Raw genomic sequence first — 18,252 nt, 5'->3', positions numbered from 1 at the left:
ATGTCTATTCCAAAATTAGAACTTTTAGCTGCACTGATAGGTACTCGTCTTGTTCAGACAGTCAAGACTTCATTAAACATTTCTGATATCGAAACCTTCTATTGGACTGACTCTAAAGTGGTTCTTTGTTGGATCAAAAATCCCGGAACATGGAAAACTTTTGTGAACAACCGAATACAAGAAATTCACTTGATCTCATCTAAAGAACATTGGTGTTATATCCCATCTCAAATGAATGCAGCGGACATCGCTTCTCGTGGGTGTAGCGCACAAACTCTTTTCAGTCTTCGTTGGTGGGAGGGTCCCACATGGTTAAAAAATCGAGACTCTTAGCCAAACACTCACAATGCTGATTTCTCAGACGCTTTAGAACTTGCTACCTTGGAGAAAAAACCTACAGTTTCGACGAATCTTTCGTTAGGTAATTCCGAACATAATTTTTTCGAATGGACTAAGCGATTTTCGAAATTTTCTACAATCGTTCGAATTTTGGCCTATGTTAAACGATTTATCTTCAATGCTAAATCAGTCGTAAATAAACAGAATGAATCCCTCTTGAATGGAAACTTAAAAGAAGAAGAGCTCACCAAATCTGAGCTCGATATACTCCTTTTCATACAAAATGACTCATTTGGGAAAAATCGTCGACTGATACCTCCCAATTTCAGCATTTACCGCGACTCTAGTGGTCTTCTAAGAGTTGAGACAAAACTTATCTCGACTGGTGATGGTGATTTTTTCAGACGTCCTATCCTGTTGCCAGACAGGAATGAACTAGTTTTCAAACTCATCGAAGAGACTCATCGGACCTACAGCCATGTAGGTGTACAAACACTTGTCACAACCCTTCGTGAAAAGTACTGGATTTTGCGATCAAGAAAAACCGTTCGATCAGTTGTTTCCAAATGTGTAATTTGCCAAAGATTTAAAGCCAAATCTGCTACGACGATGTTTGCTCCTCTTCCAGAAGAACGTGTGCGAATATCAGCAGTGTTCGAAACAACTGGAGTTGATTTAGCTGGCCCTTTGGTTCTGCGAAATCGTGACAAAGTTTGGATTGCAATCTTCACGTGTGCCGTGTACCCGTGCGGTACATTTTGAACTTGTTTCGGACATCTCCACGCAAAGTTTTCTTCTCGCATTGAGACGATTCATTTCACGTCGAGGTCGAGTAAAATCAATCTATTCGGATAATGGCACAAACTTTGTTGGTGCAAACAACGAACTGAAAAGTATAGACTGGAATGTCATCATTGCTCACTCAGATTTGAAAAAAATCTCCTGGCATTTCAACCCACCTACCGCTGCTTGGGGGTTGGTGGGAGAGGGTGGTAAGAATGTTGAAGGAATTGTTGAGACGCAATTTAGGAAAAGCGTGTCTTAACTACGAAGAACTGTACACCGTCGTGTGTGAATGTGAAGCTCTACTTAATAGTAGACCTCTTACTTACCTCTCCGAAGAACCATCAGATCTAGTGCCATTAACTCCTTCTCTCTTTTTACAGGATCAGACTGAATTTTGTGTTGATGATCTCGATCAGAATGATATGCAGAATCTTCGCAAACGCGCGAAACACCTTCACTCCATTAAGCAAAAACTAAAAACACGTTTCTATAAAGAATATATTTCGCTCCTTAAGCAATCCAGACACTCTCATCAATCCCCACTTGAAGTGGGAGATATGGTTCTAATCAGTTCAGATAATAAAAAACGTGTTGATTGGCCTCTAGCCAAAGTAATTGAAATTTATAAAGGACGTGATGGTGTTTCCCGAGTTGCGAAGGTTAAGACTCAAAATGGCGAAATAATTCGACCATTTCAACGATTATTTCGTTTAGAAACAACAAGCATTGCAGGTAAAACTCTGAGATCAACAGTCAAACCTGTTAAGCTTTAACTTCAATTTTGTATTATACTTTAACTTTTATTCAAAATTTTTGATAATTTTAAACTTTAACCTTTTGCGGTTGGAGGATGTTACATCTTCCTTCCATTAAATTAAATTTTTACCTTGCGATAGATGGCGCAGTGTGCGCATCTGTAAGGATACATAGCTTTTCTCTTCAGTCTTTTGTTTGTTGTCGTTTCGTTAAGTTTAAATAAAAAACACTAAAAAATATTGGCTCGCACTGATTCATTTCAAACCAATAGCCAAAAAGATCCCGAGATACAAAATCGAGATAAGTAGGTAGGCGAATGTAAAGTAATATGAACTGTAAAGCTTGTTGAGAAAAACATACTTTAGAAGTGTTCTTAAACTGTGTTGGTAACTTGTATATGACTGATCTGTCAAATAAATGTAATGTTTCATATTTTTGAAAAGTTTCGCCATCGTTTATTTTAGAAAAATTAACAAAAATTAAAAACTTTTAGACATTTAAAAACAAATATCTAGAAAATCTAGGAAAATACATATAAATGAAAACGGAAATTGTTAGATGTTCCCTTTATTAAACGATTTTATGCTGGAAAAATGATTGACAGCATCAGTATGATGTTATTTATAATTAAAAGTAGCTTTCATTATTTGAAATCAAATTTCGTTCCTTTTTTTTAAAATAATGAATGGAAACAATATTCCATGATTTTTATTGCTATTTTGCAATCGAAAAACTAACTGCTCAGCTCCCATATTAACGTCCGCAGTGTTTAAATCTAGTGAAATAAAAATTGCCTGGAAAAATTATTAGCTTTTTGTCGAAAATTTGCTGAATTGCTGTTATGTTCATACATAATTGCTGAATTGCTGTTATGTTCATGATTGCTTAAGAACATAATAGCGTCTAGAACATTCTGTTCTAGGCGCTTCCTTTTTATTATATTTTACATTCACTTTAAATGCTCTCACTGGAACTGGCTAGTCAGTTATTCGAAGTCTGTGGTCAAAATATGTCTGATGCCATCACACGTTTTCACTTTCATTTGAACTGCTCATACATTTAAATTGAATGAATTACATGCAAATCAAACATATTATTTTTAAGAAGATAATTTTAATGATTCTATGGCTGAAGATCATTCTTTTAGAAACTTTAGCAAAGCCTCGGTAAATGGAAGTGGAGCATCTGTATGAACGCTGTGAGAGGCATTTTCAATACCTACGAAGACAGCATTTGGAAAAAAACTTTTAATGGTTTTCTCGTCTTCTCCTCTGAAAGCAAAGTTTTAAAAAAACTAGATTAATAATAGAAAAAAATCTTATGAAAGTATTTAAAATTTATTATTGTGCAGTTATTGAGTAACTGTTGGTTTTAAACTACTTATTAAATTCTAATGAAATTGAAAGGTAAATCATATGGAATTTATATAAAATTAAAAAGTTGTTCAGTAGCATTATGCACCTTGAAATATCATTTTTTTTTTATAAAAAAACATAAAACATTTAGGTTCGATTCAAATTTGTCACCGTTACACTTTGTGTAGTGTTACAATTACTCTTTTATATGAATCTTTTCTTTACTTTTTTAAACCCTTATTTCCTCTTAATTTCATAACAGGTGGAGTTTATTCTGTGCGATAGTTTCAAATGATTTTTCTTAAATTAGAGGATTTTTTTCAAACTTTAACGTACATATAATGAATATGTATGTCCTAAAATTAAAAATGTACTGAACTGAATTCCAAATGCTGCAATGCGTTTGTTTTATTTTAAATCACTTTAAACCCCCCTTACAACGTCATTAATTAAAATATTTCATTTGCATTTTTGTTTCCAAATAAAATATTTATTCATTTTTTCTTTAATTCAAATATTTTAGTTATTTGTTTTAAATTGCACTTGTGTGTTACGAGATATGACAAAAAACATTAACTGCTCTCCAACTATATATTTTTTTTCGGTAAATCACTCTATCCTCAGAGTCACGACTCTAGTATTAAAAATTTGTTAAATTTTCCATAACCGAAATTTACCCCGAAATATAGGGGATAGCCGCAAACTGGGAAATATGGTCTCAGAAATATGGTTCAGAAATTAATTTTGCTCTGAAAAAATTCGCCTACTCCCAGGAACTTTTGAAGCGAATTGAAATTTTTTTGCATACAATTATAAAATTCATTTAGCCAAAGATAATTCCATGCAAAAAATCACTTTTAGTAAGTATTTATTATTTTTTCTATAATAATCGAAAAAAAATTGAATTTTAAGGTATAAAAGCATCATTTTAATGAATGTAATTTTACATGTCAAAATACAAAACTTGAGCTTAATTGGTTGAATAGTTCCAGATAAAACGAATTTTAAGTTTCTAACATTTTCAAAATACAATTTCTCAGGAACTATTCGACCGAATTCACTCTAATTTCTTATTTCGCCATGTAAAACTGCTTTCTTTAAAATGATGCAAAAAATCGTATATCTTACAATTCAAAATTTGTTTGACAATTCTTAAGCGATATAATGAAAACTAATAAATATTTACTTAAAGTTATAATTTTGCATGGAATTATCATTGGAAAAAACAAATTTTATAATTGTATGTAAAACTGCTTCAATTCACTTAAAAAAATTCTTCAGATCGAAATACGCAAAAAGTAAAATTTATACCAAGGGGTCGAAACTTTGGAGAGCTTTCCTGATCAAACTATTGGGACCCTATTTCCCGGATTGCGACTACCCCCTATATTTTGGCATCAGAAATCCGAATCAGTCTAAAAAAGGTATGTTTATTTAGCGAATGTACGTTTTTGAGGCTAATTTCGTAAATCAAATTATCGCCTGCACTAATTAACTAACATATTTGAGGTTATCCTCTTAAACCATTAAAAATGAGTCTTAGAACTTGAAAATCCGCATATTGGATCAAAAGGTATTCAGGGTGGTACTTTATGATGGTGACTTTATATTACTTGGATTAAGCCCACTGTTTCTTAACCATTGCTTTTCATTATTTAATTTGAACACGCTTCTGACTAGATCGCTGTACAGGTTTTTTTTTATCGCAAAAAAGAGCTCTCTCCTGCTAGCTGCTGCTATCTAATCTCTCACTATTGTGTACGGGTACGCGATTGTCAATTGTTTCTATTCAGATCGCACCGAGATATGAGCTCACAATTGCTATAGAAATGACTAACTTGCCCAACCAATCGACAGAAGGTGAAGTTTTGCGGAAAATTCTAATTTGCATTTTATGGCAGGGGAAGCTAATAAAATTCAATAAACATCTGTAGCCGTTAGAAATTTATTCAGTACATAGGAAAAAAGGCCTTGAAATTTGGATTAAATTTCTGGCTGGCTGTGGAACTAAGACCAAATATTTTAAAAACAGTTTGATATATCTATATTACTTGCCATTACACTACTTTGTATGAAAGAATTGTCCACATGGACATTTTTTTTACATACTGAAAAGCTTTTTTACTCTTTATAAGCGAAAGGAATTTCAATGGTTGTTACAACACAGCTAATTTATAGAGAAATCTCACCAATTCGTAAAACTCTTTCTGCTGACACAAATTATAACTTTTCGTTCTGCCTAAAACCTATTTAAGGAAAATGCTAAGAAATTTTCGTTTATAACTTTTATTTCAAATCATGTGCTAATACCTACACTGGTAGGTATATGTTACAGTTTCTTGATTTACTTATATTTTTTTGTTGAAAAAGATGGTGATTTTTATGTATCGAAAATCAGACAATTAAAAATACCGCAGACCGTTAAAACTAATTAAAAGAACCCTTTCTAACGTTTTGTAAGTATATTTGAATTAAAAATTAATTAGTTATGTTCACTTTCATATTGCGGTTAAAATTATTATAATTTTTGTTCTAGTTAGGAAATTGGCATTACTTACACTTTGATTGGTGATTCTTTTCCATAAATAAAGTAGGCTGGCCCTGTGTAAACTCCTTTTGGCTCTTCAGATATGGCATTACCTTTACTCAAAGCATTTTCTAAAGCCTTGAGATTTGTCTTGTAATTCCAACTACCGTCTGGGTTTTGTTTCAAATTAAGTCTGGGATCTTTTTCTTTACTAATAGCAAAAGGTTTCTGAAAAAATAGGAAAAATCATGTTAAAGGTACTATAATATTTTAAATATGTTAATGTCTAAATATATATATATATATATTATATTACCTTATTAACAAAAAGATAACATTCAGAATCATTTAATTAAATTATAAGAAATTACAAATAATTAATTTTAATTTTCACTTGGAAGGAAAATAGAAAATTTGAAATTAATACAAAGTAATCATACAATAGCTACGAATAGTATTCAATTTATAGATACATCTGTATTGACGTCACTTCACTTACAGTTCAATAAAAATTAATCAATGATCGATCAGTTACTAGCAGCAACTATTTGGAATACTTTTCATTTTTCGAAGTAAAGTAGTGTTAACATCTAGTTGCCACTAATAACAACACTATTACGGTAATTGATTGAATGATAATACTCAAGTGATATAGTTCAATATCTGACTTGGATATCTCTAATAAAAAATATACAAAAGGAATATAACTTGATTTATTTAGGTTTTTATTTAGGTTTTGAGTATTCACCTTATCCCGACCGTGTTTCATGTTTTCCACGGTAGGGGGCAGTATTTGTAGAGGTTTTTTTTAACTTCCGGTTGAAGATTCAAGTAGAATTTCTGCTGGTGCAAACTAAATTGCGTAAATCCACGTCTCAACAATCAGGCATATCAATCAATACAGGATAATTTCCAAAAGTACTTTTTTCATATCTTCATCTGACATTTTCAAACACGAAGAACACAGTTTTTCGCAAAAACGTGACACAAAAATTTAATTTAGAACAACTGAGTATGCCGCAGAAGAAGAAAAAAGAAATAGTCACGTCAAGGCTATGACGTCAGACGAGGATCTCAAGAAGATTACCTCAATATCTATTTCAGTTTTATTTTTTGGAGGGCAACATGACAGCATTTTTATGCTTAGTAAGACTGTATTGAATCGGCCATCATTTAATTAGATTTTAATGCAAATAGTCTTTATTTTATATTAGAAATAAATTAGTGAAAGTTAAATTTCTATATTATTATTTTATTGTAATTATTTACGATTATTTTTTTTTGTACAAAACTTTGCTTAAATAACCTTTTATCTAATATATTTTCGACCGAACTGTGAGTTTTGCCTGAATTTATACAAACAACTGCAGATAATAAATTTTAGTTCAGTTACTGATATTCTCTAAACATATTTATAAAGCTTTTAAAATAATTCAGGACATCTAAAAGTATTGTTTCCCAGAAAATATCATCCTATATAGTTTAAATTAGAGCAAAACAAATCGAATTTAATAATTTCACTGCACTGTTGGGAATTTCACGGAAAAATGGTTAATTTATAGTTTATTAAATTTTATTTCAACATATTCAATCAGAACAATTAAATAATCATGAAAAGAGAAGGTATTCAAACTATTATTATGGGAAAATTCATTATCGACTGTTTTCATTTAATGCAATTTAACAGTCAAATTTTCTTCCATAACTTTTAACTCTATATGAAGCCTCCTTATGTGAAGTCTTAGTTCCTTGCTGCTAGCTAGCTACTTCAGCTGAGAGGACTGATTTGTCAATCCAGCTGAACGTGGGTTCTAATCCCAAAATTGGCAACTCAATATTTCCTTTATTTCTTCAATACATGAGGAGTTTCTAGTCTTCTACGTAACTCTGGTCTATTGAAATGCGAAACTCTCATTGAAGCATAATGGTTGCACCACACAGATACAAAAATACAAAAGTTCTAGTATTTCCTACCTCTCATGATAGATGATACTTCTAGATTAAGCAATTAAGCTACATTTTACGGTTCCCTTGACAAAATATAACTCAACCAACAACCTAACTCTAAATGTCCAGTTAAATTTCACTTTTACAATTTTGAAAGAATACTAGTTTTAAATGGTGCACAAAAGTGCATAGTTTTGTAATAATGGTATTTAAACAATATCAGTTGTAAACGGTTTCAAAGCCAAAAAGGTAAAAAAGTTTCTAACCGTAATATTTATGGTTAATTGGATGAACAGATTGCTACCGGTTATTTAACCATAGTTTTTTAAGGAAAATTCTAACAGTGTAGAATTGTAACAGTTTGAATCAATTTGCACAAAAACTTTTCAAGTGTAATTTAAGTTGGATAATTAAGAGAATCATCTTCCTTTTGATTAGTCAAAATCCTAAACGGAATATATAGTTATTGGACATATATACTACTGTAAAGATGTTAAAGTTAGAGGCTGAAGAATATTACCTGACTATTATCATCAATTACCAAATTCTGACAACCATATAATAATTTTGTTTAATTTTTTATTATTTTGAAAAATTGAAACGTATTACAAATTATTTGCTAAGTAACATTAAAAGTTAATAACATAAATTTCATTTGCAGTTGGCTAGCAAATGAAGTAACTTAAGCTTAGACATTGAGTTTCATTGTAAATGGAAGATAATACTATTAATTTCAATCACTTACCAGTGCTTCGGGAACAGCGTTGTATATGAAATCCGCGATGATCTTTTTTGCATCTTTCTCTGATATACCAGGAGGAACTACCTTTACAGCTTCTTGCGCAAGCTGCTGATACATCTTTATAATTTTTAGTCTATTGTTTGATGGTCTCTTCACACCCATGTCTTCTACAATAATTTTTTCTATTTTATCAGGCTGAAAAGTGCAGCAACAATTTTAGTAGGCTCAGTAATATTTATATAAATAAACACAATATGTATGAGTATAATATGTATGAGTATAATATATATGAGAATAAATTATACACAATTAAACCGTATGTTCCTTTAATTCATTTATTGAGCCCACTTATATTCGAATTCAGTTCGATCACGTTAAAGAACGTTTAGTTTGCTGTTTGATTATGAGAACGCTTGGTTATAGGGATATACCGAATATCTTTTATCGTCTGTTAACAATTTTCAGTCTTATTAATTTTGTAATAATTACTCTAATATGGTTTTTATAGCTTCTGACTAAATATTAATCGAAACGTTTTCATCAACCTGAAATTTAAAGGCTAAACCGTGCCTTGGGTTAGGACCTAAACCAAGGAAACTGAGTTGATTTTGAGCAAAAAACCAAGAGAAGTTTGCTGTATGCTGCAACTTTTTTTAATTTTCAAAATATGACTTTTTTGGCAGTCTGTTGGTTTTTTGGATAAATAAATAGAGGAAACTTCTGCTATTCAACTCAGAAGACACTTGCGTATCTATTGTTTGGCACAAAAAAAATCAGGGCACATACACTATGTTTTACAAACTCGGCAGAAATTTTTATGGCTCACAGAATTGCTCAGCTGCATAAAGTACTACATGAGTTCAATTGTTTTTAACTTTAAAAACTTTGAAGTAAACTTACGGCTCTTAAAGCTGACTTAATGCTAGTCACTCCTCCCATACTGTGACCCACAAGAATAACTTTTTCAGCTTTGATTTCATCGATGAAATGTAAAGTATCGATAATGTTTGCATCAAAACTAAAATCATCACTCCATTCACTGTCACCGTGGTCTCTAGCATCCACTGCATAAACCTGCATATAGAAACAAAAAAATATTCAGAAATTTTTTTGACCCTTTTCCTTACAGTATATACCATATTGTACCATCACATGTGGTTCACGTGTTGTACCAGCAGTAAGCAAAAGGTTAAGAGATTTCTAAATAAAATATGTATCTTACATTAAAAAGAACGAATAAAAAAAAGATTTGTTACAAATCATTTATATTTTATTGTATTTAAAGTGGTATGCAAAATTTAAAAAAAAGACATGTATAAATTACTACTCAGATGCTAGTTACGAAACTTAATTCAAATTATTAACATTACTGTCCTACAAAACAAATTTAGCGAATTACATGAGTTGTTTGTTACATCCGTAATGAAAATGTACCATACGTGACTTCCAACCAAAAGTTCTAACAAATAGAAAACTGAACAATTAGTTAAAGCACTAACAATAATTTAATAAAATATGCTAGTCAAAACCCCGGTAACTGAAACCCCACCAGGACGTCAGCTTGTTGGTGGTTACAAAAATATTCTCTAATATACTGTGTTGAGATGTTGCAAATACATTCAGTACATTTTGCTATGGAGGTCAATGCTTTTGCTGCTTTGAAAATAAATTTGTATCAAATGATGTTTTGTATTCCATTAGCTTTAAGATTCTACACTAAATGGTCTACTGTTAACTACATATTTTTGTTTCTTTCGGTTTTACCGGAGGGCCTTAATTCACCAAGTGGTAGGATTTTCTGCTTGATGTCCGAAGAATAAAACAAACGCAACACACAATTCTGAATTTGAAGTAAAATTTACAATTTTACAATTTAAATTAAGAAAACAAAATCTTAACAGTTTGTGCGAAAGATACAAATTACAACATGATTCGAAACAAAAGAAGAAATAACAAAATATTGGGTACATAACAAGGTTTTTTTTTTAAATTTTTTAAAAATTTAAATTCTACGAGCTTTTTTATCGTTTAACTGGTTCTCGAGTGGTTCTTTTTAACTACTTACTCCCTCTGCATACACATGCAGCATTTGCAGCCTTCATATATATATATATATATATATATATATATATATATATATATATATATATATATATATATATATATATATATATATATATATATATATATATATATATATATATATATATATATATATATATATATATGCGGCAGCAACAATGTCCCAGCTGGAAGAATATTTCAAGCAAATATTATAAGGTGAAATAAGTTCTTACTTTATAAGAGAAATAAAAGAAATATATTTCATTTTTATATGTCTCTTTGTAATATATGTCCTTTTTAATATATTTCCTTTTTGATAAATTGCTATTTCTAGTAATGCTTTGTTATATAGTTTGTTATTTTGTGTCAATGATTTTGGTTTTCTTTTGCTGTGTAGTTACTTTTAGCTCTCTTATGAGGTAACGAATTATTTTATTTCATCTTATAATATTATATTATGTAATCTTATATGATATTAAATATCCGTTAAAGCACAACACCCTCTTCCGAATGATATGATCTCTATAATGACAATAAGTACATTTATTGACTTGTCAAGTGTCAAAAATGAAAAAAAAAAGTGAAGGGAACATGTCAACGCCATATAGCATGGAAAATAAAAAAAACCATTGTGACAGCAAAAGTAAGAGTAAAAATGATTTAAACTTAATGCTTACTTTTCTGCTTGTCGCATCGGCAACAATTTGGGGTATTTCGAACCAATGCTCCTTAGATGCTGTTATTCCATGCAAAAATAAAATTGGAACATCGTGTTTTATTCCAAGAGTAGGTTCAAAACTTTTGTGTGCTAACTTGACTGGTTTGGTAGTAGTACTAAAACAGAAGAATATTCTTAAAAGTTTCATTTAATTCTGCTTTATTATGTTTAAAACTGGAAATTACTTTTCCTAAAATGTTTATGAAAATCATACTTACAAATACATTTATAATAGATATGTCAAATAATCATTTTATTTGTATAAATAATAAAGAAAAATGAAGTGGCGAACCTCTGACAAAATCTTCTTTCGCTTTAAAAATAGGAGACAACAGTCGACATGTTTCAAGTACTCAAAAAATGCGCCTATTTTCAAGACTTGACAGACGTAAATGAATTGATAGAAAAGAGATTTGAAATATAAATCTACGTAAGGTACCTTAGGAAAATTTTTCATAAGTTTCCCTTAAAAAAGTGCCATAGGATATTGCTATGGAGTTTTGGCTCTGGTAAAATTTTGCCATGCACTTTTGAGATATGCGTGCAGCAAAATTTTGCCACACATATATGGCAAGAATAAATATTTAAATTCAGAATCTATGTGAATATTTTCTTCCTGATTAATTCAAAATTTTGATTCAATATTTCGAACGTTCAGAGGATCATATTGGATTACTTTAAATACTGTAATAAAAACTCCTGTAAAATGAGATAGCCATCAAACACGCCATACTCCAATCCTTAAGACCTTTTCTTTGTCTTTCCTATTAAAAAAATTAATCTAAGGCTACAGCACGCAATAGCTTTCACACAAAAATTGCTATATAAAAAAATCACGGGATATCCCTATGGGGTTTTGTCTAAGGTAGAATTTTACCATATACTTTTGTCATAAACATATTTCAAAATTTTGCCACAAGCCTACGGTTACTTTTTTTCCTTAAGCATAGGGCAAATATTTAACCATTTGCCTTTGGCAAAAGTAAATGGTAAAATTTTATTGCTAACAAAAAATGAAAAAATAAAGGTGCGAAGCATAACTAGAAAAACCACAGCAGCCGAGAGAGAAAAAGTGATGAAAAATAGAACAAGAAAAAATCACAGTGGCTGAGAGAAGCAAAATTTTGCCTCTCTTTATTTATTTATTTCTTATTAATAAGATACAAATAAATAAATTTATAATTATATTTATTTATTTATTAATTTATAATAAATTTATTTATTTGCTTACAATAATATTTACAATAATTATTTATTTATATAGATAAATTTATTTATCTATTTATTATAAGCAAATTTGCTTCTCTTTATAGAAGCAAATTTGGAACCTCGGAAGAAAAAATAAAGCAGTAGAAACAATGCCTTGATTGTAGTTGTAGTTCATTTATGTAGCACTAGAGCCGCACAATGGCCTATTGGAGACAGTCTGGAAAACATATATGAGGATGATCTGAAGACATTTATCTACTTATTATAAGCAAATTTGCTTCTCTTTATAGAAGCAAATTTGGAACCTCGGAAGAAAAAATAAAGCAGTAGAAACAATGCCTTGATTGTAGTTGTAGTTCATTTATGTAGCACTAGAGCCGCACAATGGCCTATTGGAGACAGTCTGGGAAACATACATGAGGATGATCTGAAGACATTTATCTATTTATTATAAGCAAATTTGCTTCTCTTTATAGAAGCAAATTTGGAACCTCGGAAGAAAAAATAAAGCAGTAGAAACAATGCCTTGATTCTAGTTGTAGTTCATTTATGTAGCACTAGAGCCGCACAATGGCCTATTGGAGACAGTCTGGGAAACATACATGAGGATGATCTGAAGACATGCCATCACAATTTTGATCCTCTACAGAGGGATAGTCTCCCCCGCTAGAGTAGTTCGACAACCTGCGCACGAAGTCGAGAACTTTACGGTAAAACAGTTTATCGAAGACAAATACCGTACACCCTCTGACCCTTCTGATCCAAGTGATCACCCACCCGCACATTTACCGCAGCCAGTGATGCTTGACTTCGGTGATCTGCTGAGAACAGTGTCTTAGCGATCAGTCCACTACGGGACGGTTGCCTTTAGAAGCATATATCTTTGTTTATATATATACAGTGGTGGCCAAAAGTGTGGACACTTTTTGAAAGTTTCATGTTTTTCAAATTTGTGTGCTTGTAGAATATATTAATTTTAACTTAAATTCAAACGTTTATATATCAAATTCAAGGTACTATAATGTAGAATTTTATAATAAATACAGTATTACAATATCTGCATTACAAAAAAAGTTATGCACTTAACAGTAAGATCTATCTTAGATTTGCATTTTTTTAAAGTGATACTTACACAATCAATACTTAGGATAACCCTTAATTTTTAAGACAGCTTCACAGCGTTTTTTCATCGAGTGAACAAGTGTTTGGAGTTCATCTTTCGTAATCACATGGGGCGAAGAATCAATTATAGCTTCACTTAGTTGTCTTTTATTGGATGGACGTTTTTTTCGTACACGAATTTTCAAACGTCGCCACAAATTTTCAATTGGATTGAGATCAGGGCTGTTTCCTGGCCATGGTAATATATCTATGCCTTTATTTTGAAAGCATGCTTTGCATACTTTTGCTGTGTGGCATGGAGCTGAATCCTGCTGAAAAATAAAATGTTCGTTGTTGGGGAAGAGATCCCTGATGGGAGGTATCAATTTTGGTTTCAGGACAGTTTCGATGTATTTTTTGGCATTCAGGATGCCAAATCAGGCCGAAAAAAATGCGCAAGTGCTACTACCGATGGAAAAATTAAATGGCTATGCCTTCAAGATAGAAAAATGTCATCAGATGCCATTAGATGTGAAATGAATGCAGCTGGTATTGCAGTAAGTTCAAGAACAATAAGAAGAAGCTTATCAGGATTTGGACTACAAGCTAGAATTCCAAGGAAAAAACCATATTTAAATCAAAAGCACCGCGAAGAACGAGTTAAGTCGGCAAAAGAACACATTAAATAGTCAGAAAATCAATGGAAGCAAGCAATCTGGAGTGATGAGAGTAAAATATCGCTCTTTGGAAGTGATGGTAGAAAATACATGAGGCGTAGAGTAGGTGAAGCGCTTCATCCTGATTGCATTGAAGCAACTACTAAAAACCAACAAATGTCATGATTTGGGCATGTATATCTGCAGATGGTGTGGATCGAATTCAAGTGATTGATGGCATCCTGAATGCCAAAAAATGCATCGAAACTGCCCTGAAACCAAAATTGATACCTTCCATCAGGGATCTCTGCTCCAACAACGCACCATTTATTTTTCAGCAAGATTCAGCTTCATGCCACACAGCTAAAGTATGCAAAGCATGGTTTCAAAATAAAGGCATAGATATATTACCATGGCCAGGAAACAGTCCTGATCTCAATCCCATTGAAAATTTGTGGCGACGTTTGAAAATTACGAAATGTACGAATTGTACGAAAAAAACGTCCATCCAATAAAAGACAACTAAGTGAAGCTATAATTGATTCTTGGCACCATGTGATTACGAAAGATGAACTCCAAACACTTGTTCACTCGATGAAAAGACGCTGTGAAGCTGTCTAAAAAATTAAGGGTTATCCTACTAAGTATTGATTGTGTAAGTATCACTTTAAGAAAATCCAAATCTAAGATAGATCTTACTATTAATTGCATAACTTTTTCTGTAATACAGATATTGTAATGCTGTATTTATTATTAAATTCTACATTAAATTACCTTTAATATAATATCTAAACGTTTGTATTTAAGTCAAAATTAATATATTCTACAAGCACACAGAGTTGAAAAACATGAAACTTTCAATGTGTCCACACTTTTGCCACCACTGTATATATATATATATATATATATATATATATATATATATATATATATATATATATATATATATATAGTATATATATATATATATATATATATATATATATATATATATATATATATATATATATATATATATATATATATATAGTATATATATATATATATATATATATATATATATATATATATATATATATATATATATATATATATATATATATATATATATATATATATATATATATATATATATATATATATATGTATGTATAGAGTGAGAGAGAGAGAGAGAGAGAGAGAGCAACGTCCTAAAGATAGGAAAATTAAAATCTAAACGGAAACAGAAAGAAAGCGAAAGTTAGTTAATGCTAGATAAATAAATAAAACTTATTGCTTTTCTTAATTTTCTTCGTTTTTTTGTATTTATTTATTATGCTATATATATATATCTTGGTAGCAGGCTTGGTTCGTAAATCCGAACTATGCATACTGTACTAATATTTAGGGGTCGGCAACTGTAAGGGAGTTGCTGCTTACAACTTATCATGATTTTAACATAAAAAATGAAGAGTTCCCTAATTACCTTATTGGCAAGATTTCGTTTAAACGTATATGACAGTGAAAACAATGTTTGTTAGTTGATTTGGGCATTTTGCATGTATATACGGATTCTTCTTGTAAAAATACTCTAGTATGCAACAGTTATATGCAAATATCATAAATTTACGGAATTTTACAGTTAAAGTTGAAAATGGGTTTGCCTGCAAAATTATACAGTAAATGAACGTTCAACTGCATATTTTTTGAAAGTGCAATAATAATTATTTGGCATGGAGGCACAGATGCAATAATGTGCTGTACAAGCTATACAGAGAGGCAGATAATATTAACTACGTTAAAGTAAACTGTATTAAATTTGCTGCATTCATCTGCAGAATGAGCCTTAACACAGAGTGTGCTAGTTTAAATCAGTTAGCATCAAATAGAGACAGGCGTTGACAATAGGCTGATTAGATTGATAATAACTTTAAAAGACCCGGAACTTTCAATTGGTACATCCTGTCAAAGAAGAGAACAGAATGAAAGGAAATTCTAAAAGGGAAAAAAAAAAGAATCTAGGCCTTTTAATAAATGTAAACTAAGGATAGAAGTATCACCAAGTGTTAATCAGTAGGTCGCTATTATCAAATTTTGTACTATATGCTTTAAAGCATGATCTACTCTTTAGTTCTCTGTAGATAAAATTATTGAAGGTAATGGTGAATAGCCACCCGGGAGACTGAGGGGGTAGTGATCAGTGAAAATCCCACCCTCTGATGGGTTTTTAAATAATTTTCTATCTAAATAATATTAGCTCTATAAGGTTGAACTTATTCTCCCTTTTTATTTTGTTTGAACATAAATATCATTTTGAAAAATATTTAACTTCAAAAAAATTCTGAAAGTAAATAATAGATAATAAATGTTACTAACCTGAACATTATATCCGTTATATGTTTTCTTCGCTGCAAACAATATCTTCTACGTACACCTCTTCGCTGAACTTGCTTTCAATTTAAAAGAAGGGCAATATCATTATTTTATTCAAGGCCATATCAAAGTCCTCATTCTTATAATGTTATGAAACAAAAAGATCTTTTTACACTATGATTATATTATCACTACTCAGTGCATTGGACTGATATCTCCTGCAAATGTAATCTCAGAGTGAAAAAAAAAACAAAGAGTTTTCAAAACACCCACACCTGACATAAATTAGTTTTTGAATTTATTTAAGATCCTAACTGTGATTTATATTATTTAGAAATTTGTATCGAACGCTTTTGTTTTATTAAACTAATGGCTTTTTTTTTATATTTATGTTTCACTATAGATCATTTTTCAAAATGAGAGAACAATAACGTTACTCCTTCTCCTTCAGTAGCAGGACTGGACTGGCCTGGCCGTTAATTTACAAACCAGCGTCCTTTAACGACTCGTTCTCTTCTTTAGGGATTTTTCTCTCCGCAGTAGTTATTCGCAATTGAAATGCAAACTTTTTTTTTTTTTTTTTTTAAATTGTTACTTGAACTAAAAGGAAGGTAAGAATCAAGTTTTTTAAAAAAAAAATTCCTTTCAAAGAAAATGCCAAACAGAAGAGCGTAGAGTTAAAAAACGCGACGTGGACTAAAAAACACAAAAATCGCGACGAGGTCTCCTCATTATGTTTTCACCAGACACCTCTACATTTGACGACTCAAACAAAACAAAATTGCGAAAAAATACATGTCAATATTAATACCAAAAAAATATTTTAGCATTTACATTAATGTTAATGAATGTAATTGTTTACCTCCCTTTTCTTCCGTCTATAACAAGAGCAAAATTTATATTTTTAAAATAAAATAAATTAACAAACAACTAAAACGAAAATAAAGCTGAGTCGGCGATTGAAAAGAAATAAGAGCATGACTTGTCACTTTAATTCTTTTTTACAGCTACACTGATAAAAAGATATTGAAGAAAGGACCCTTGTTTACATTGAAAGAGTAAGCGATAAAGAATCAAGTGTAAAATTCTTTTCATGTCTTGAAAATTCGTTTATTTTTGGTTCAGAGTCATCTATACATTCAAGTTACAAAGATATAAACTTGTGTTTTAATTTAGTTTAAGATGTATAAAATATTACTCATTCTTGAAGTTTCGGAAAAAAGTTGAAATAACCAAAGTGGCTTAATAAAATAGCAAAAATAGAAAAAAATTATTAATAATACATTTTTATTTATTAAAATCTAGAACTATAATGAAATTTCATAAATGTATTAGAAGATTAGTTTTGAAGAAAGTATTGTTAACAAATATATTGAGAAAAATAAACGATCAAACGCTATCAGCATATTTTGTGTTTAATAATGATTTTCTCTCTATAATCTATGCTAAAACTATTACTTAATATACTTCTTAGAATGCTTTCTAAAAATAGAAACCAAAAGGCAAACACATTAGGGGTCGGTGGTCAAAAATGCCCCGTGGACAACGAATTTCACAAATCCTACGTCCGCGCGGGTGGCCATTTTCTCGTTAATGTTCGTGATACATTTTCAATTTTTGATATCTTACAAGAGTCTAGCGCCTCACTTGTAAAATGACCCTTGAATGGAATTGATGTTTTCTCTGTCTGGGAGTACTGC

General features: G+C 30.8%; 3 protein-coding genes across 4 annotated transcripts; 2 read left to right on the top strand and 1 right to left on the bottom strand.

The window, feature by feature from the left end:
- On the top strand, positions 1 to 1,101 carry LOC147814567 (uncharacterized). Its single transcript, XM_087156485.1, has 2 exons — positions 1 to 289; positions 530 to 1,101. The coding sequence occupies exons 1-2, from the start codon at positions 1 to 3 to the stop codon at positions 1,099 to 1,101; spliced, it is 861 nt and encodes a 286-aa protein (XP_087012611.1).
- A 236-nt stretch (positions 1,102 to 1,337) lies between these two features.
- On the top strand, positions 1,338 to 1,898 carry LOC139426809 (uncharacterized). The gene has a single exon (XM_071186893.2). The coding sequence runs from the start codon at positions 1,338 to 1,340 to the stop codon at positions 1,896 to 1,898; it is 561 nt and encodes a 186-aa protein (XP_071042994.2).
- Positions 1,899 to 2,432: 534 nt separating this feature from the next.
- On the bottom strand, positions 2,433 to 17,502 carry LOC107442453 (sn-1-specific diacylglycerol lipase ABHD11). 2 transcript variants are annotated; one of them, XM_087156927.1, is made up of 7 exons: positions 17,415 to 17,502; positions 16,556 to 16,629; positions 11,194 to 11,350; positions 9,353 to 9,526; positions 8,456 to 8,647; positions 5,795 to 5,991; positions 2,433 to 3,152 (listed from the first exon to the last, which is right to left on the bottom strand). In XM_087156927.1, exons 2-7 carry the CDS (start codon positions 16,561 to 16,563, stop codon positions 3,017 to 3,019), a joined length of 864 nt encoding a protein of 287 aa, XP_087013053.1. In that variant the 5' UTR covers positions 16,564 to 16,629; positions 17,415 to 17,502; the 3' UTR covers positions 2,433 to 3,016. The 2 variants fall into 2 exon arrangements, with proteins under 2 accessions (XP_087013053.1, XP_042906246.1); XM_043050312.3 differs by lacking the exon at positions 17,415 to 17,502 and having other exon boundaries at positions 16,556 to 16,695.
- Positions 17,503 to 18,252: the final 750 nt, after the last annotated feature.

Source organism: Parasteatoda tepidariorum, chromosome 2 (assembly GCF_982258835.1).
Source record: "Parasteatoda tepidariorum strain Cologne lab strain chromosome 2, Ptep-v5.0, whole genome shotgun sequence".
Lineage (NCBI taxonomy): Eukaryota > Metazoa > Arthropoda > Arachnida > Araneae > Theridiidae > Parasteatoda > Parasteatoda tepidariorum.
The sequence above is the reverse complement of the archived record's forward strand: the minus strand, read 5'-3'. Positions and strand labels throughout refer to the sequence as shown.